This window comes from Eucyclogobius newberryi, unplaced genomic scaffold, assembly GCF_026437365.1.
Source record: "Eucyclogobius newberryi isolate DKJ021-1_F unplaced genomic scaffold, fEucNew1.0.hap1 SCAF_11, whole genome shotgun sequence".
Classification (NCBI taxonomy): Eukaryota; Metazoa; Chordata; class Actinopteri; order Gobiiformes; family Gobiidae; genus Eucyclogobius; species Eucyclogobius newberryi.
In genome coordinates this window covers 8,399,650-8,420,811 of record NW_027315735.1, presented here as the reverse complement: position 1 = coordinate 8,420,811, position 21,162 = coordinate 8,399,650, and the positions used below count along the sequence as shown (strand labels likewise).

The 21,162-nt window shown below is 41.0% G+C and overlaps 1 protein-coding gene across 3 annotated transcripts in view; it reads left to right on the top strand.

Annotated features, from left to right (window-relative positions):
- The window catches only part of LOC140346749 (uncharacterized), a 44,169-nt gene extending 25,911 nt beyond the window's left edge, over positions 1 to 18,258 (top strand). For 2 of the 3 annotated variants that reach the window (XM_072432953.1, XM_072432938.1), the window contains 3 exons: positions 8,569 to 8,715; positions 14,239 to 14,296; positions 17,821 to 18,258. In XM_072432953.1, the coding sequence (XP_072289054.1) occupies positions 8,569 to 8,715; positions 14,239 to 14,296; positions 17,821 to 17,936 (321 nt within the window). In that variant the 3' untranslated portion in view covers positions 17,937 to 18,258. The remainder of the gene's footprint in view (positions 1 to 8,568; positions 8,716 to 14,238; positions 14,297 to 17,820) is intronic. The other variant, XM_072432945.1, reaches the window with a different exon arrangement.
- Positions 18,259 to 21,162: the final 2,904 nt, after the last annotated feature.

The window sequence follows — 21,162 nt, the reverse complement described above, 5'->3', positions numbered from 1 at the left end:
GGATCGAGACATTGTTCTTGCCATGGTTTCTTATTGGCTCGAGCCTTCCATGGAACATGGAATGCGACGAGACATTGTTCTTGCCATGGTTTCTTATTATTGGCTCGAGCCTTCCATGGAACATGGAATGCGACGAGACATTGTTCTTGCCATGGTTTCTTATTATAGTTTTTCATGGTCAAATTTTGCCACAACTCAGGCATTTTTGACCCCCTGAACATTGATGAATGTCACAGTTGGGGACATAGATGCGATCGGCTCGGCCCGAACTCAAATCAAATGGAGGTTGCGAGAACGCCCGTCGCAACAGTGCAACTAGTTCAAAAAAGAAAAAACATGAAACGCTTAATCTTTGCCCTAGGCACATGAAACTTGGGACAGTGATAGAGCTACCTTTGACGAGTAAAACGCGCCTGGCAGCATCACTTTATGATAAACAGGAAGTCAGCCATGTCGAATCAAAGTGGCACCGCCACGCTTGACTTTTTTTTTTTTTTAAATCGTCCTAGGTTTTTTGTCCGATCGAGCTCAAAACAACACCTTTTGCATCTAAAGACATTGAAATTTACTAAATATTCAAAAGAATGTTGATATTCTTTACGGTCTCCGCCCTCAAAAAAGGCTTAATTTTCTACAGCGCCCCCTACCCATTGTGTGAAAAACTCAACATTGTCAGATTTATTTGAAACTCATGGTTTATATTCTCCTCGAGACGCCATGAAAAAAGTGCATTGCAGATATTGTGTATTTTCACAATTGGCCAGCAGAGCAATGAATGCCTTCACTTCCTCTTCCGCTTTTATTTTGATGGGACATTTCCTTTCGTGCCGCATTAGAATTATTATTCTTTAGACTTTATTCTTTCGACTTTATTCTTTCTGCCACAACTCGGTCGCGCTGGAAGGTGGTCGCGCGGGAGGCAAGAGCCATCATCGCCGCTCCGCGGCTTTAATTTTGTATTATTATTGCATGAACGAATTACAAACAAATCTGGTACCGTACAAAATATACAATAGAAAATATGAGGGTTCAATCAAAATAAAAGAAACCTACAGGACAATTCTTTAGATATCAAAATGATCCATAAATGAGAAGTTTGAATGCACTTTTGGATTTGACAAAAGAAAGCGATTCATTTGCCTGACCCGCCAGCCCTGCCCACATTCATTTCGAATGTGGGTCTGGACTCGGAGTCGTCAATAGCCAATGAGATCGTCGGTATTCCATCTACCGACCAATCCCAGGCGGAGGTTTTAACGCGTCACACTGAGAAACGGAAGTAGCTCTTCATCCCCGTTCCAAAACATTCAAGATGGTGGACCCGGCTCGTGACCGAGTGTTTACTTCTGCGCTCGCTTCGATTTGAACAATTAGGAAAGTCCGCTCTACTCGCCGTGATGAACGTGCGTTAGATGCGGTTATACAAATGGCGTCGTCGCGATTCAGGAGACGTTTTCTGCGTTCGGGGACAGATAACGCGGAACACGCCTTGTTGACATGGGCTACGTAATATCCGGTTAAGCGCGTCGCATTTTTGCGTCACTTCTGGATTTATATGATTGCTTCTGTCTCTGCTCTAAACTCCGCCCTAGAAATTGAACCGCAGCGGTCGAGCCCCAGACCCACACACAGTTTTGATAAGTAGTTTGCCAAAACGTGTTGGGAATGGCTGGTCAGGCAAGCGATTCATGGAAAAGTTTCATTTCTCCAATTAGTAAAGTTTTGGATGGTCTTTAAGAACCCATATTTATTTATGAAAAATATTAATGCCATAATCAATGAGACAATCATTGATAAAAGTGCCAAACAAAATATTAATGGATACTATTGCTAATTGAATCCGTTCCGTCAAGCCAAGGGGATGTAGAATTACCTACATCCATTTTAAAAGTTTGTTTATAAATTTGAATTCTATTTACTTTGTTTTGAAAAACAAATACTTGCATCTTAATTTTTTAACCTATTACTTTTTTTAATTTTTGAGGATATAACCCCTTTTAAAAGAATAATAGAGGATTTTTCGCTGAGTTGAGAACTCGAACAACTGTTAGTCCCTTTTTTTTTAAATGCACATGCGCACACTCACCAAGCTCACCCCCCACCCTCCTGTTGTTTCCACGAGCCCCCTACCATCAAACCTTGTGGGGAAGCATGCAACAGCCCCTCTGCTACACGTGCGTTTGTTTATTAGCGCGATGGATCGCATCACAGTGTTTTTTGTTTTGTTTTTTTAAAGCTTCCTATAAGTTATCTGTTCTTTTACTTCTGTATCTACTTGCGTGCAACACCGAAATTTCCCCATTGTGTGGACAAATAAAGGCTATCTTATCTTACATCTCTCGTCCCCGCAGATTTCCGTCTCTTCTGAGCCAGCTCGAACTTAGTCTTTCTCTGTTGTCATTTTTGTACTGTACACTGAAGGAACTGTCTAAACACACACCGGCATATCAACCATGCATGCGCAGCCAGGGAAACCTGCTGCTTTCCTGGGAACGAGGCTGCAGGTGTGCAGTTGCACGCCGGGAATGTTTGACATGTGGGAGAACTACTCGGCTGGCCACGCCACGAGGAAATGAGACTCAAAATCCTCCATTATTTCTTTAAGGAAGTTAGTGTCACCATAATTAAGTAAACCACAGTGTAATGTGTTATTACACATCAGATAACTCGACACCATTGAACACAGATTCTTCATTACAGGGATACCCTTGGAATGTATTATATCTTGGTTAACCATGTTTAAAAGGGATTGTGAGGGAGCCTTTACAACTAGTTTGTATCTTCTTTGGGTACAGCAAATCTGATATTTCAGATTATTCACAAAATTCTACAAACAATACCCGGTAATTACAACTTGAAAGAAGGTTGTTAGAATTCTTTGAAAATGTATATATATATATAAAAAAAATGAGATGGCTGGAGTGGGACGGTGCAAGTACACACAGGGAGGAAAGTACCGCAAGTATTTTGAACACCCTTTTTTAAAAAGGTTTTCCCGCTTTGAAATTATGCAGGTGCATTTCCACTGTGAGAATTTAAAAGTCCGGAAATCACATTGTATTATTTTCAAATAATTGTTTTTTATATTACTGCTGCAAATAAGTATTTGGATACCTGCCAATCAGCAAGAATTCTGTTTGGCCAAAGATCTGTTGGTCTGCCTTTAAAAAGCTCGAGCTCGTTAGCTACATAAAGACACCTGTCCACCCCCCATTTCAGTCAGACTTAAACTAAATAAACTTATTCTGATTCTGATTACTTCAACGGACAAGACCAAAGAGCTGTCAAAAGACACCAGGAACAAAATTGTAGACCTCCACAAGGCTGCTACGGGCAATTGGCAAGCAGCTTTGTGAAAAAAAATTCCTCCAAACTGTTGGAGCTCATTTGCTAACTTGACAAGTTAAGGAGCAGATCGAACCAGCTGTGAAGACACAGGTTCTCAGGTGTTCTCTGTATAGAGCGAGAGCGGAGAGCGAGAGCGAGAGCGGTGACATTTGGAAGTGATTTGTGGTTTCCTTCAACGTTTCCAGCATGTTTTGTCAACCAGTATTATACATTCATTACCATTACACAGTTTTAAAACTTTATAGTACAATAATATTCTGGTGATAGGGTTATAGTCACTCCTATACATTCAATGTTAGGCAAAGCAAGTTGTTTACTCTTCAAGGTATTTTTGACATATCATCATCCCTCCTCCTTCAGCACGAGTGAAGTCATTCCTATAGATATTGTAGCCAGGGATAGAAATAACGTTTGTTTGAACTGTGCTATTTAACCATGTTTCAGAAACTGCCAAATAATCTGTGCTCCTTTTTTCACTTTTTGATAGAATGCTCTTGGCATTTATACCTACCCAATATTCCTTTAGGTTTCATGGAAGGTTTCCATAACATTTTTTCACGGTTTATGGTTTGAAACGGCTTTGAATTCTGTTGTTTGGTTTTAATCGTATCAATTCTACACCAGGGCAATCGAGGCAATCAGTGATTGGCCAATACAATTTTAAATTACCGTGTGTCACAGCTATATTCAATTTGTTCCGAGATATATCCATATATCCCCTCAGTTATGCTGCCGAAGCATGGCTGGAAGTCAGTGTTTTCAGTGGCCTCTGCAGGCCGCAGTACTGTGGGCGCTTGATTTCCCTCCATCCAGAGCGGCTCAGTCTTTGACCCTCTTCAGAGGCCCGTTCTTGCTCCGTTCTCTAATGAGCTTTTAGAACCAGAGCGGAGAGCAGCCTGAGGACAACACAGGCTTTAACCGTGCTGAATAAACCTGTATGAGAACAAGATAAGTCAACAGATTGTTATCCTTCGCCCAAACTGTGCAAGTGAAGACGCCATTGCAGAAAACTTACGAGTGACTTTAACGACAAGTCATTTTTTGGAGCTAAGGCTATGTTTGTGTTTCTAATTATTTGGAAGTTAGTTATGAATACAGACAGTCATTTAATGACATAGTGAGCAAGTATGGCGAAATGGAAGATTCTGTGTTGAGAAGTGAAATGGCAGAGGAGCGTTCATCTGACACAACACGATTTTCTTCAGGAAAGACATGGTTTGATTTGCATCTGGGAGTGACAGTTGAGTTTTATCACGGCTGTTGTAACGCATAGATATTTTTAAGGTTACGTTTGTGGCAAATGAGTCATGATTATGAGTGCATCTGCCTGAACAGTACGGTGTTATTGTGAATATCTTGTCATAAAGTACGGTGTTATTGTGAATATCTCGTCATAAATATTGTTTTGTGTAGTTACCCGTTGCACTAAAGCAGTAATATGTCACTCGTTCAAATTTACTCAATAATTAGGGTTAATTGATGCATTAATGAGGCGAGTTGGCTATTTTTGTGAGTGAAATCAGTTTGTTAGTGAAACAGTTTGTGAGCAGTATGTCTAGCAGTGTCTTACTGATTTCATGCAGTTTGTGTAAGCCAATTTCATTCATTTTTAAAATTCATCATAGCACCTTCCATTATTCATGTCAAAAGAGCATTTTAAATCTAGAGAATAAAGTATTTTCCGTACTATCAAAATAGAGTTTGAAATTGTAGTATCGTGACAACTTGACTTTCTGCTTGCCTGAATGAAAAAATCACTGGATGCCACTGCAATATAGTTTGGTGTTCACAGGAAGCTTTGTAGTTTTGTATTGCCTTGTGATGTATCAGCCTGGGCTTCAGAAGAAGGGATAGAGACACTTGGCACTATAGGCCTACCAGTACATTTTTCATGTATAGTAGGCCTACCCTCCATGACGGAGTTCGCTGTAAGTTCCAAATAAGTTCCGCTGTCTCTTGTTTAGGAAACTGGGTCAGTATTAGCAGGGGACCTTAACCTCGATTGGATGACATCATCAGAAGCCTTGAAATCTACAGTGAGAAAAATAAGTATTTGAACACCCTGCGATTTTGCAAGTTCGCCGCCTAAGAAATTATGGAGGGGTCTGAATTTTTTAGAGAGAGACCAAATCTAAAAAGTAAAATACAATCCAGAAATAGCACTTTGATTTTTAAAATATCTATTTGTATCTTATTGCTGCAAATAAGTATTTGAACATCTGAGAAAATCAAAGTTAATATTTTAGTACAGAAGCTTTGTTCACAATTACAAAGGTCAAACTTTTCCTGTAAATTTTGATCAGGTTTGCACACACTGCAGCAGGGATTTTGGCCCACTCCACACAGATCTTCTCTAGAGCTACCATGTTTTGGGTTTCAGCTCCTTCCCTTGGGTCTGGAGGCTGGCTGGGCCACTCCAGAACCTAGATATGCTTCTTACGGAGCCACTGTCCCTGTACAGAAAAGCACCCTTAAAGTATGATGTTTTCACACCCATGCTTCACAGTAGGGATGTAACTCAATGAGTGGAATTTATACCAAAAAGTTATATGTTGGTATTATCTGACCTGATGACTTTCTCCCATGACTCTTCTGGATCATTCAGATGGTCATTGGCAAACTTCAGACAGTCCTGGACATGTGACTCAAGCAGGAGAACCTTCCGTGCAATACATGATTTTATTAAAAAACGGGGGGAAAAACTATCACTTAAAAAAAAAAAAATCATAAACAGAACAAACCAGAGATAATTAATAAAAATAAACGAAAAGCGGACATCAACTAAACACAAATACAAACACAATCACGGCATGCTTTTTAAGTGCCCAGTTAAACAATGTTGAAAGAGGTTTTTTTTTGTTTTTGCTGGCCAAGAAGGAGGCTCTAAGGACAGTTTTTCACTGTCGCCCTCAGAGATAAGATAAGATAAGATATTCCTTTATTTTTGTGATTTTGGGCATTACACAAATGAATAGTAAAGGGATAAGTGTGTCTTTTAGAGCTTTATACCACCCTGAGGTTAACCCATCACTCCCCGGAGATTTATTGTTCTTTAATATTATTGATTGCATCCTGTATTTCCAACACAGTTATTTCCGCTCCTATTTTATTATTTTTGCTATTCAGGCTCAACGAGCAAATTGAGGGTGTCCAGAAAATAATTTATTTCCTCCTCTTTATCTCCTGAAATTTTAAAGAACAGTTTATTATAGAAGGATTCAAATGCTGATTGAATTTGGTCTTGTTTGCTTAAGATTGTATTACTTTGCCAGTCCTGTATTTATTTTAAAATGTTCTTTTAGCTTGCTGTTTTCTAAATTTCCAAGATAATAATCTAGAAAATTTCCACTCTTATAATAGCTTTGTTTGGTAAAGAGCATTTTCATAACAATTTTCCTGTGAGGTCAGGTCATTAATTTTTCCTATAATCTTTTAATTTTCCTGTCCTATCGCAGCACTTGTGCTGTCGCAGAGGCAAAAACCCAGGGCTGGGAGGAGTTCTCCATTACCAAAGCTATCCTTCGGCCCCAAAGAAATTCTGGCGAACTGTCCGGCACCTCAAGAGGGGGAAGCAATGCTTCACCAACACCGTTTATGGTAGAAGGAATATTTTGAGGACCTCCTTAATCCCACTGTCACTGGATGTTGTAGGACTGTCTTGGTTGACACTTCTCTGGGGAGACTCCAGGGTTGTGGGGAGACTCCAGGGTACTGGAGAGGAAACTCCGACCGATAGTCGAACCTCGGATTCAGGAGGAGCAGAGTGGTTTTCGTCCTGGTCGTGGAACACTGGACCAGCTCTATACTCCCCATCGAGTGCTGGAGGGTTCATGGAAGTTTGCCCAACCAGCCCACATGTGCTTTGTGGATCTGGAAAACACATTTGACCGTGTCCCTCGGGATGTCTTTTGGGGCGGTGCTCCAGGAGTATGGAGTCCGGGGCCCTTTGCGCAGGGCTGTATGACCGGAGCAGGAGCTGTGTTCGCATTGCCGGCAGTTAGTCAGACCTGTTCCCAAGGCATGTTGGATTCCGCCAGGGCTGCCCTTTGTCACCGGTTCTGTTAATTGTTTTTATGGACCGAATTTCTAGGCGCAGTCAGGTTGGAGGGTGACCGGTTTGGGGACCACAGGATTCCATCTCTGCTGTTTGCAGACGATGTTTTCCTGATGGCTCCATCAAACCCAAACCTGCAACTGGGACGGTTTGCAGCCGAATGGGAAACAGCTAGGATGAGAATCAGCGCCTCCAAATCAGAGGCCATAGTCCTCAACTGGAAAAAGGTGCCTTGCCCTCTCCGGGTGGGTGGGGAGTCCTTAACCCGAGTGGAGGAGTTCAAGTATCTCGGGATCTTGTTCACGAGTGAGGGAAAGATGGAACGTGAGATTGACGGGTGGATCGGTGCAGCATCTGCAGTTATTGTGGTGAAAAAGGAGCTGAGTCGAAAGACAAAGTTCTCAATTTTCCGGTCAATCTACGTTCCTACTCTTACCTATGGTCATGAACTTTGGGTAATGACCGAAAGGACAAATCACGGATACAATGTTTCTTTAAGATCCTTTAGCTGTTCCTCCCTTTGTTTCTTTTTTCGAGGCTATGGCTATGGTGATTTGGATGCAAAAATTCTAATTGCGCCACAGATTAGGTTTCCCTCAGATTGGTTTACAATTAGGTCCCCTTTACCCTTCCCCAGATCTGTGCCTTGATACAATCCGGTCTCTGAGGTAGAAAAAGTCTTCATGGCTAGGTTTTTGCTCCGACATGCACTGTTAGCTGTGGGACTTTTTATATAGACAGGTGTGTGCTTTCCATTCATGTCCAATCAACTGAACATACTACAGACTGACTCCAATCAAGTTGCAGAAGCATCTCAAGCATGATCAGTGGAAATGGATGTACCAGAGCTCAATGTTGAGTGTCATTTAAAACACTGTGAATACTTGAATACATATGCTTCTTTTTAATTTGCAAATCATTCTATCAACCTTCTTTCATGTTGTCATGATGGGTTATTGTTTGTAGAATTTTGAGGCAAATAATTAATTTAATATATTTTGGAATAACGGCTGTAACAAACAAATATGGGAAAAGTAATGCACTAAACACAACTTCTATCAACTTTGCAAATTTGTCCCTGTACACAATTATCACACATCATTTCCTGTCTGAAAATGGTTCTCCCATATACACTGAACTGCTTGCTTCCTTGTGTGCTCCATCAGACGTTTGTGCTGCACCGCATGGTCAAAGGAGCTAATGCCACCATCTTCCTGTGCTGTGTGCTGGGCCTGCTGCTCTCTTCCGCCATCATCTTTGTGTCCTGTCGCAGTCTGCCCTTCTGCGGCTGCTATGATGCCACTACTGGACTGGTACGACCCCTAAGGCTTTTTGCAGTACAATTTTCATGAACAGTCATTCCAAAAGTCTGATGGCCAGCTATATAAATTGCATTGTGCAATGATTTTAAGCTTGTGGATATCAGTTAATTTATTCTGTCACTCTCAAGTCTATATTGTTTGATTCAGAGTTAGTCACTTAGGACTGGTTCAAATCAAAGTCAGGTTTGTAGGTGCAAGTCTGAGTCAAATAAGTTAGCATAAGGGTAGAGTAATTAAAATTTGAGTCCGACTAAAATGTCCCGCCCATGAGTGTTCTTTGCTCTTTTTTTCTTTTCTTTTTTTAACGAAAGCCACAACACGCCCTTGACTCCCAGACCAGTTCACTTAAAGCACTATGGAATGTTTTTTTTTTTTTTTATAGCAGTGCTCGGGGCCCATATGCAGGTCCAAAGGCAGAATTACATCACCCAAACAACTGTTTTCATAGCCTAATAAAACTAATAAATAAAATAATAATTGTACAGGAATTATACTTACTAAAAATAAGGCTGATCACTGCAATTAAAAAAACATGTTGGCACTGTGTGGCTAAAGCTAGAGTAAACAGGAAAGTACTTCTGTTGTATCATCTGCTTTTTCTGCATTATGCTCTTTAAGTATAACATTTTGGTTCGTCCCGCGAGTGCTATATGTCGATAACAGCAAATGGCTGTTGCTAACTTGTTTTAGCTTTGTTTTGCTGGCTTTGTTTATTTTGGTTTAACATACAAGCAGAGGCAGAAATCACGGGGGGCTGATGCAGAGGCGGAAATCACGGGGAGGCTGATGGTGACACTCCGAGATCATCTTGCTGACTCAACCATACAATTAAGTCAGTTTAGAATATGCATCTAAATATTAGATTAAATTCTCTTATTTTTGAAAATAAGTCACGTGGTAGATCGATAAATAATCAATTTCGTAAATTAATAAATAATATTGGGCTAATTGACATCTGTAGAGAGATGAATCCTAACGTATGCCAATATACACGCTTCTCTAACCCACATAATAAATATACTAGAATAGACTATTTTTTCATTTTTAACAAAGACAGGTCACAAATCACAGAGGCGGACATTGGTACAATAGATTCAAGTGACCATTCCCCCATCTAATTCACAATAGAGCTGGAACATAAATGGGAAAACACACTCTGGAAACTCAATACTAGTCTATTCAATGATCCTCAGTTTAAAAAAAAAATGTCTAAAGACATTGAGACTTATGTAGAGGAAAACGATTATGGCGAAGTTTCCCCACCCATCATTTGGGACGCAGCCAAGGCTGTTTTGAGGGGCAAAGCAATTGCTTTTGCCTCAGCTAAAAAGAAACAAAAGCAAGAAAAACAAAACGATTGACAGAAAAAATTAAAAGGTTTGGAAACTGAACACGCAGTAAACAAGAACCCCCAAATCCTACAGGAAATTAAAAAAATAAGAGAAATTAATGAACTTGCCTCACAAGAAATAATTTTAAAAATGCTGTTCATTAGACAAAGATATTATGAAAGCGGTTCAAAATTCTCTAAATTATTATCATAGAAGCTTAGAAAACAACAGGCAGAGAGAACAATCTTCAAAATATGAGACAGCCAGAACAATGAGATCTTAACTAAACAAGATCCAATACAATCATCATTTGAAACCTTCTACAAAAAACAGAAGCTATGATGGAAGAGCAAAACAAAAAAATAGGTGCTGAAATAACTGTTGTTGAAATTGAAAAGGCAATTAAAAGACAGAAAAACAATAAATCCCCAGGGAATGATGGGTTCACCTCAGATACACTTACCCCTCTGCTCTTATCAACTTTTAACTGAGCTCTTAAAAAAGCCCAGATCCCATCGAGCTGGAAGGAAGCAATCATATCCCTTATACCTAAAGAGGGGAAGGACCGACTGGACCCTGCCTCATATAGACCAATCTCAATTTTGAATGTGGACCATCGTTTATATACCTCGATCATGTCCAAAAGAATGGAACTACTGAATGGAAGTACTCCCCAAATTAATTCAAAATGACCAGACAGGATTCATAAACAAACGACAAACACAAGACAACATAAGACGAACGTTACATATAATGAACCACATATAAACACAACAAAACAAGGCAGTAATAATAAGTTTGGATGCCGAGAAAGCCTTTGACTCTGTTAGCTGGCCCTATTTATTTGAGGTGTTGCGCAAATTCCAAATAGATGATCTACTAATAAAAAATATTGGGGCTCTTTATGATAGTCCAACCTCAAGAATCAAAGTCAACGGCTACTTGACCGACCCTTTGACTTTGGAAAGAAGCAGGGTTGTTCGCCTCTTGTTCGCCCTGTACCTGGAACCACTGGCCAATATATCAGACAATCGGAAACAATCTATGGTGTTACAATTTATGGAAAGGAACATAAAATTGCCTGTTACGCAGATGATGTCTTGCTGTATCTGACCAAGCCAGATAAATCAATACCTGAAGTCATAAACTTTCTTGACAAAATTGGCCCAATGTCCGGATACAAACTGAACATACAAAAAACTGAAATCCTATCTTAGTGGCAACCCCCTTCGACATTTGAAAGACCTACCCATTCAAATGGCAAACGGACTCCCTCAAATATCTAGGAGTGGTTCTCCATAAAAACTATATCCCCCTCTTTTCCTCCATAAAGAATGACCTAGAAAAATGGAACCTTATCCCGCACTTAAGTCTAAGTCAAAGAATCGAAACTATAAAAATTTATGTTCTGCCCAGATTTACCTATTTATTCCAGACTCTTCCAATTTCCGTCCCCAACCAGCTGTTCAATGAATGGAATAAAACAATCTCAAGATTTATATGGCAGAGTAAAAAACCCTGTATCCGATTTAGGACTACAATTACCAAAAGAAAAAGGGGGTTGGGGCCGACCCTGTCTGAAAAACTACCATATTTCAGCTCAAATCAGGGCACTGCTGTGCTGGTGTGACCCGGAATATGAGGCACAATGGAAAAGTATTGAGCATGATGTCGTGCCAGGGGTCCCTGTGCAGGCCTTACTGGCAGATGCAAATCGGCTCAATCACTTGGAGGAAATTGAGAATCCATGGGTAAAATCTGTGCTTATGACCTGGAAAAAGCTACTCAAAACATATAAATTAAACAAAGATATTAAAGTCTTGGGCTGGTTGGCTTATGACCAAGGTTTTAAGCCAAATGGCACAGACTTGAGATTTAAGACCTGGATAACAAAAGGCATTTCAGTTTTTTACCAGATTGTGAAAGACAATCAGATGAAAAGCTTTGATATACTGAAAAACACATTTGGCTTGGAGAAACAAGACTTTTATAGATATCTACAAATACGAAGTTGTTACAACCAGGAAATAAAACAAACCAATGATAATTATAACCCCCTGACTGAACTCTTTATCAAGGCATACAAATCGGAACTCTAAAGGGGAATCATATCTAAAGTATATAAATGCATTAACAACCTGGACAACCAATCTACCAAATACATTAAAAATTAAATGTTCTGTTGGAAGAATGTGACCTGTTTCTTTATAACACCTTGTCAAAGTTCTCATTCCTCACAGGGAGGGGCTGAATGTTGGAGGAATTGTTTTTGCCAGGAGGCACATCATTATCATTTATTTTGGGACTGCCCTGTTGTACAGACTTATTGGACAAAAAATAAAAAGGCACTATCTTACACTACAATACACTACAATCCCATCATACTTTAGATCCATGTATTTGGGTCTCAGAACCCCTGTTATAGACAATGGGAATGGATTTCTCTGGAGGATACTTTTGGCGGCCGGGAAAAAAATGGATGACACAAACTGCACCAACAATAAAGGACTGGACCGAAATCATAATGGACATATGGAAAATAGAAAAAAATCACATATGGACTGAACTTGGAAATGAACAAATTTGACATAAACTGGACGAAATGGGACTCACATTATGGATCAGGTGTGCTTTAACCTTGTATTTTATTTTCATCTGGATGCATCATTCTATAAACCGTAATCTCAAACAATACAGACTTAGTATTTTCTCTGGTACCGCCCACTCCGCACTTTTTTTCTTTTCTTTTTTTTTTTTCTTCTTCTTCCTCTCTTTTTCTTTTTCTTCTCCCTGCCGTCGCTGTTGTTGACAATGTTACTGGACTATATCTTTATTTACACACAAGTTTTGATTGATCTGTGTTTTTCTTTCAATAAAATAAATAAATAAAATAAGTCACGAACGCTGATGTGTGTGACCTGGATGCCTAAATAGTGTAGCCACAGGAAAGGGCGTGAAACGGGTGTGGTCCAGTAATGCCCAGTGGTCGAGTGGTTAAGTCCATTTCATTCTCATCAGTCCTGTCCAATAAAACCTACGGGCAAAAGAAAAGAAAGGGGTGTGGTCCTGCTCCTGAACTAAAGATAGGATAATTTATCTTACTTATCTTAATTTCTTGTCATTCTAAACAAAAAAGACCAATGACGGCAAACCTCTAGCTGCAAGCATGTTACCGTGGCAATCTGGCAAATATTGCCATAGATTTATATGCGTCTTGGTTTACAAGTATTTTGAATCAGATGAAGAAATGTACTATGACATAAACAGTTGAAATTTATTCTCGACATCACACTGAACATAAAAGCCAATGGGGACATAACTATCTCGAACATGCTGTGGTGAAAATGTTGAATGAAATAGTATGAAGTTGGTACCTCCTTTTGTGGTGAAGGCTTGTACCCCGCGGTCGTAAGTGGGGTGAGGGCCTTTATCACTGCACGCTGCTTTAATTATTGTTGTTATTACTGATAATAATAATAATAATAATAATTAATGAATCACTGCCCCTAAAATTGTTGTGTGAGTGTTTTTTGGCATTCACCGCCCCCCCTACAGCAAACTCAGAATTTCACCCCTGCATACAAGCTACCATTACTGAAATACAGCAGTTTATCACATGATCAAGTCAGCAATAGGTGAAAAAATATTTTCTGCTATGTACCGGAGTCTGTTCTCTCTTGTCCAATCATCTTGCCATGGTGTGTAGCTCCTCCTCAGTTAAAGGTGGAATGGACGATTTTTTGGCCCAAATCTGAGTCTCATTTCCTCGTGGCTTGGACTGCCAATTAGTCCTGCCACGTTTCAATCATAGAACGCACCTATTGCACAGCTGCAGCCTCGTCGGCTCGTCCCCAGCACGTTTCCCTGTGTCTAAGCGAATGGATCTATCATAATATAGTTCCCTCAGTGTACAGGACAAAATTAAGACGGAGAAAGACAGTTCGAGCTGGCTCAGAAGAAACGGAAACGAGAGACGAGAGATGCGATTTGTCGATGTGTGGCCGCGAGGCTTTTCTCTTCGTCCGCACGGGGGGAGTGCGCATGCGCACTTCCGCTTGAGTTCTCAAATCGGCAAAAAATTGTCCATTACGCCTTTAAGAGCTCTAGCAAGATTGTGGAAAGGATGAGAAGGAGATTGAGGAGGAAAACGAGATGTGAACTTAATTCGATATGTCTTTTGCAGGAGAGCCTGGTTCCACAGTGCGACCCTGGGAACACAGAGCTTGTGTGGACCTGGAGAGGTAAGTGAGGCTCCGGGGCTGGCTAAAATTTCAACCAGATATTACTGAGTGCATATGACAGGCTTAGTGTTTTTCTAATTATGAGTTTGGTGGGTAAATATTTATCATAGGTTGGTGAGAAAAGTTGACAATTACATGAACTACAGTTTTAAAGCTGAATCCCGCCATACCTGTTATCAATAAGTGACTATTTGTCAAATATTGCGCAATTCATAAAGATTATCTGCTTGTTCCTTAGCAGCAAGCGCTAACAGGATACAATGGAAAGGAATTCCTTAACCGTTAAACTGATTCTAAATCAATAAACAACGTTCGAGCACTCTTCTCATTTGTTTTTGGCCCATTCAGCAGATCATAAAATACTAAACAGTAGTGGTTTTACACTGCTGTTTTAATTTACTGCTTCCACAATTCAACTCTGAAGTGCGAACTATCCCAGTTGTCATGTTTACCTCTTGTGTGCCTGTACTCTCACACACTTTGTGCACATTAAGAAAATGCGTGCTATTATCTATTGCTTTACTGGGGTGGCCAGGCAGGGGTGAAAGCTATTTCTCCCAGAATTTCTTTTACCATCACTTTAAATTTCATGCATTCTGGTTAACTTTAGCTTGTGAATTAAAAACAAAAACAAACAAAAAAATCCTGTATTAGAATAAACAATGCTCTCACCTCACCCCCTGCAGGACACCCTGTCAGCTTTGGAGAGCAGCTTTCATGACCGACTCATCCACTCTCGTGTTTCGTAGGTCTTTCCTCCTTGCTGCTGTCAGACGCAACACTACAATGAACACTGCTAAAACTGTTAGCCCCGAGAATGTAATACCACTCTTGTAAACATGTGCAATGCTGTAATATAATGTCAAACATCTCTAGAGCAATCCTCTCTGAAATCACTTTACCTGTCATTACTTCTCCATATGCTGCACTGTTTAATCATTGCCCTAGCCTCTTCTTGTGCGTATAATATACACTTAAGTTACTTTAACTCAGTGGTTCTTAACCTGGGTTCGACCGAATTCTGATTCTGAGAAGCCAGCGTTGCTCATAGCCAGTGTGGAGCTCCCAAGGGTGAATTTTCCAAGTGCGAGGCCTCCAAGGGTGAAGCTTCCGAGAGTGCTTAAGCTATTTTGGTTATGAAAAGGAAGGATTTTTTCCTCTTCATGGTAGATGTTAATAACTGAACTGCTAAAGCTGCAGGAAGATACCTTGGAACAAGGAGGCCTGGAGTGGGCAGAAGTAGAAAACATACTACATAGGAGTCAGAGTAAAGGAATTCCCCATTTGGAGAATCAGGGTAAAGAAATTCCTTATTTGCAGGCATGTGCTGGTGGAAGTCTAAAGAATACAGCCTAAAGAATGGCGGTGGATGCCGGCCGCCATGGGACACCACTAAAGAAGAAGAAGAAGAAGAAGGACACTGTCACTGAAGTCTAAAGAATAACGTCTAAAGAACAAAGTCTAACTGGCATGCAATGCCACCAAAGAAGAAGAGGAAGATAATAAAACAAACTGGAAATTTCTATTCACCACACTACAAAGATTTGGCTTTGGAGAGTCATTTATTAACTGGATCAAGATTCTATACATCACCATCTGCCACAGTCACAACCAATGGACTAACATCACAACGCTTCAAACTAGACAGGGGGACAAGGCAAGGATGTCCACTCTCTCCGTCTCTATTCACAATTTTTATTGATCCCCTAGCAGCAGCTATCTGCCTAAACCCATCAAAGGTATTGAAACAGCACAAGCCCATAAAATCTCACTATATGCAGACGATATTCTCCTATTTATACAAGAACTTCATACATCTGTTCAAGAAATGATCAAAACAATTCAGTCTTTTTCCAAAATTTCAGATTATGCAATTAATTGGAATAAATCACCCACTACATAAAAACTGAGATGTGGCATCCCACCAATCACCCATTCCTATATGCCGTGATCATGTCACTTACCTAGGTATCAAGATTTCCTCCAGGCTGTCAGAGTTGATAACACTCAACTTCACACCACTGCTAAAGACAATAGAAGAAGACTTACTTCGATGGCTCAACCTTCCCCTCTCCATAATTGGCAGGATAGCGGCAATAAAAATGACAATTTTACCAAAAATAAACATGATCCCAACCCACCCCGTACTCACCTGGTTTAAATCTATAGATTCCATTATCATTCACTTCTATTGGAAAAATAAAACACCAAGGATTAAACTTAGTACTCTACAGAAAAACAAAGCTCAAGGAGGACTAGAAGCACAACATTTTCAATATTACTCATTGGCTAACCAACTGCAATACATTTACAAATGGACTGACCCCACCCAATCTGATATTATATGGCTAGAAATAGAACAAACATTATTGCAGGCGGGACTTCTGCATATGGTAGCATGGTGAGAATGGTAATAATATATATATATATTTTTTTAAACTTTTTTTCAAACAAACATACACACATGCAAACACGGCTACATCTATGCATACACCCAAACATGTAGATGCAAACGCGCACACACGCACACATGTACACACGCACACATGTACACACACATGTACACACACACACACACACACACACATGTACGCACACACACACACACACACACACATATACGCACACATGTATACATGCACACACACACACACACACACACAATCACCCAGCTCTGAAGTTTATAGACAGTTTGTCCCTCTAATTGTCAAATGTCTAATGTCTGTGTGGTCTGTCTTTTGCATTTTTTTGTTTTGTTTATTCTTGTTGTCAAGTTTTGTTACTGTTTTGTATCTGAAAATAAAAAAGAAGAGGAGGAGGAAGAAGACACTACAATCGCTGATCTCCTGTCCACGTTCAACTGCGGCTGTCTAAAGAATAAATTCTAAAGAATGGCGGTAATGTGGATACCTACCGTCATAAAACACCACCAAAGAAGAAGAAGAGCCCGCCAGAGGTTCAATAAAGTGTGAGGTTCAATAAAGCTCCTGACCCCATCCCCGTGTTTCCTCATTGTTTTCACCTATCCAAATATCCATCGGGGCTAGAGCAGTGTCAGCTATACACCTGAACCAGCACCTTACAGTCCACCATGTTGTAAGTTATCTCTCTAACAGAAGTAATGCATATTTGTCCTTTAAAATTGAGTTTGAGCAGGTCAGAACTTTGTCAGATTGCAGATTTGTTGATCTATTTTATGATTCATGTCTCTGTAATTACAGGGCCTGTCCACATGAACCAAAACAGGCTCAAAGTGCAATGTCTTCTCTGTCAGTATAAATAAAAAAGTGATTGATTGGTAATGGTGCCATTACTCAACTCCAAAGACGCAATTGTTGAAAGGATTCTTGAAACATAACATAGAGGTAAATTGGCCCTTACCCCCACCTGAGATTATCACATCAAATTCTAGAATGTGAACGCAATAGCCTGCTGAATAAGTTTTGGTTACAAAAAATAGTAAAGCAAAACTTGGATCTCTCCTGCTATTTCTGAACCTAATTTAATGTGTGTTATATGCACAGCAGCAGATGACGACCGGCTATTCAATTCACCAGCCCAGAGCTCAGAGCCAAACAGAGTGAAGGAGGAGCGGAGCCAGGCCCCGCCCACATTGGCATCGTACAGAAGACTCACCTGACAGGACCTGCCCACACTGGCCCCGTACAGCAGACTCGCACAGCAGGCTGACATAAATATTCTACATAACAAAAGGATTCTATGCTGTTATTAAATGATTAAATGCTGGAGAAAGCACTAACAATACATATATATCAACATTGTTTATTATTTTTATTGTACTAGAAGTTAAATTTACAAGTAATAACATGTTTAGGAATATCATAGAACTGATGTAAAACCTGTGACCAATATCAGCCCTACATACCATATCACTTGCCCCATTTACATTGAAAGCAGACAAAATGAGCACTTTGCCAATGACATTTGATTGGCTCAATGTATTTTTCTTTTCTTTTCTTTGAGGTTATTGTAATAAACAATTCTAAATTGAACAGATGTTACCTGGGATCTCATTTATAAAACAGTACATGGAACGCTGACTAAAATAGTATGTGTGGAACAACCCCAAATTTCACATCATGGATACATTTATAAAACCCTCCTTAAGCACTACAGCAGGTCATTTCCTCCTCACGGATCACACCTGGAGCAGAAATCGGCGCAGACAAGTACACCTCACATCAAACTTCCACCACCGCTCCATTTCCCCATGTGAGGACAATGAGGAGTTCTGAATGAGGTGATAATGAGTTGATTTGATTGACACACAGAGAGTCACTGCAGCAGAGACGCAGGGTCGTGGATCTTTAGTGAAAACTTGGATTCTCTGACAAAATTGCCCTGTCATTGAACATTTGAACAAGGTTCAATGACCATGGCTTAATGCTCTTGAAACCAGCGTATGTTTTATTTCACATGATGTGGGCACTGTACGTACACATGGAAGTTTGAGCATGTCAAAACGAAACACCGGGTGATTCGGGTGTGTGACAATTTCATATGGGTAGACGGGTAGATGACTCGCCAGGTGTGTGCCTGCCGCCGAGCTCTGTGGAGTTTGCCCCAATCAAATCCACATCCACACAAAAACTGTCAATTTTTGAGGTATTTGAGATTCTTTTGTGAATGGTAAATGGTCAAAAAGCAGATTTGAGCATCGGTATGTATCGCTCTTACTCTCTCCCTCACTTGTTGCGCACGGTTCTGGACATTCATATTAGGGTTAATTTTCCAAAATATTGTACATTCTAGGATTGGTAACTCCGCGGGTCTCCTCTTCGACCCAAAACTCCAAACTTCCCTCCAAGTGTCCAGACTGTAACATACTACAGTTTGGAGTTTCTAAGTGTCGGGTCTGGTAGGACTGTGGGACTGTACCAGGGCCCAGCTTACTACATGGACCAGCGCAACCTCTGGTAGGGTAATTGGGCTAAGTGCCCTAGGGGACAATCTGGGCTGCTGTTTTACTTTAATGAGGTGAGTGAGGTGAGGATGAGAAGGTAGTCTACTGAATTTTAGTAATGAAGATCCAAATGTTTTATTCATCCTGAACTTAAATGTAATAAAATGTAAGCTTTTCATATATCTGAGTCTCCTGGTCTACTCAATCTACGATCTGTGCTTGCCTTTACCTGTGTATGTGTCCCTGGCACCAATCCAGGGTGGCGTTGTTAGAAACTAATAAAGTAAATAACTATTGATTTAACCCATAAATTGGTCGTAGCCACGACACATATATGTATATATATTATGTATGTAATGTATGTAATGTATGTTGTGGAGCTTGAGGGTTCTGTGCTGTATCTTTGCTGTTCCTAGCACTGCACTTTTCTGGACCTAGATGTCCGATGTCTTTCCTGGGATCTGCTCAAGCCATTCTTCCAGTTTGAGGGTCACTGCCCCAAGTGCTCCGATCACTATGGGCACCACCGATACCTTCACGCTCCAGGCCTTCTCCAGCTCCTCTCTGAGGCCTTGGTATTTTTCTAGTTTCTCATGTTCCTTATTACGGATGTTACCATCCCGTAGTACTGCAATGTCCACCACCATGGCTTTCCTCTGACCCTTGTCAACAACCACTGTCTGTATCTGGAAGTCCCAGAGGACCTTGGCTGGGTCGTTCTTCACGACCTTTGGAGGTGTTTCCCACTTTGTCCTTGGGGTCTCCAGCCCGTACTCTGCTCAGATGTTTTTGAACACTATGCTAGCCACCTGGTTATGGCGCTCCAAGTATGCTGTCCCTGCCAGCATCTTGCACCCTGCAGTTATGTGCGGGATTGTCTCAGGGCCCCCATTGCACAGCCTACACCTTGGGTCTTGTCTGGTGTGGTAGATCTGGGCCTCTATTGATCTGGTGTTCAGGTCCTGCTCCTGTGCTGCCATGATCAGGGCCTCTGTGCTGTCCTTCAGACCGGCTCTTTCTAAACGTTGGTAGGATTACGTGATTTCAGCCACTTCAGTTATGTTCCGGTCATACATCCCATGTAGGGGCTTGTCCTCACATGATGGGCCCTCCAGCACCTCATCATCCTCTATTCCCCATTGTCTGAGACATTCACTGAGCACGCCATCTGTAGGAGCCTTGTCCTTGATATACTTATGGATCTTGGACATTTTGTCCTGGATTGTGGCTCTCACACTCACTAGTCCCCAGCCTCCCTCCTTACGGCTAGTGTACAGTCTCAGGGTGCTGGATTTGGGATGGAACCCTCCATGCATGGTCAAGAGCATGTCCCGCTCGCTCTTAGCATACAGCTTAATGTCATCCATGTAGAGGAGGTCACTGGTGGTAGCCCCATTCCTGAGTCGGTATCCATAGCCAGTCTTGTTGATTATTTGGCTGAGGGGGTTCAGACCTATGCAAAACAGCAGTGGAGACAGCGCATCACCTTGGTATATGCCACATTTGACGGACACTTGCCGTTGGCCTCAAGGGTGGTTTTCCACAACTTCGAGTTCCCTATGAAGGCTCTTAGAGCCCCATTGATGTTGTACAACTCGAAGCATTCAATGATCCAAGTATATGGCATTGAGTCGTATGCTTTCTTGTAATCAATCCAGGCAGTGCTCAGGTTGGTGTGTCGGGTTCTACAGTCCTGTGCAACTGTTTTGTCTACCAGGAGCTGGTGTTTCGCACCTCTGGTATTTTTGCTGATGCCATTCTGAGCAGTGCTCAAGTATTGATCAATGTGCCCACTTATCTTAGCCGCCATTATGCCCAACAGGGGCTTCCATGTTGTGGAGAGACAGGTTACTGGTCGATAGTTGGAAGGGACTGTACCCTTTGACGGATCCTTCTGGATCAGGATCGTACGCCCTTCGGTTAGCCATTCAGGGTGAGTTTC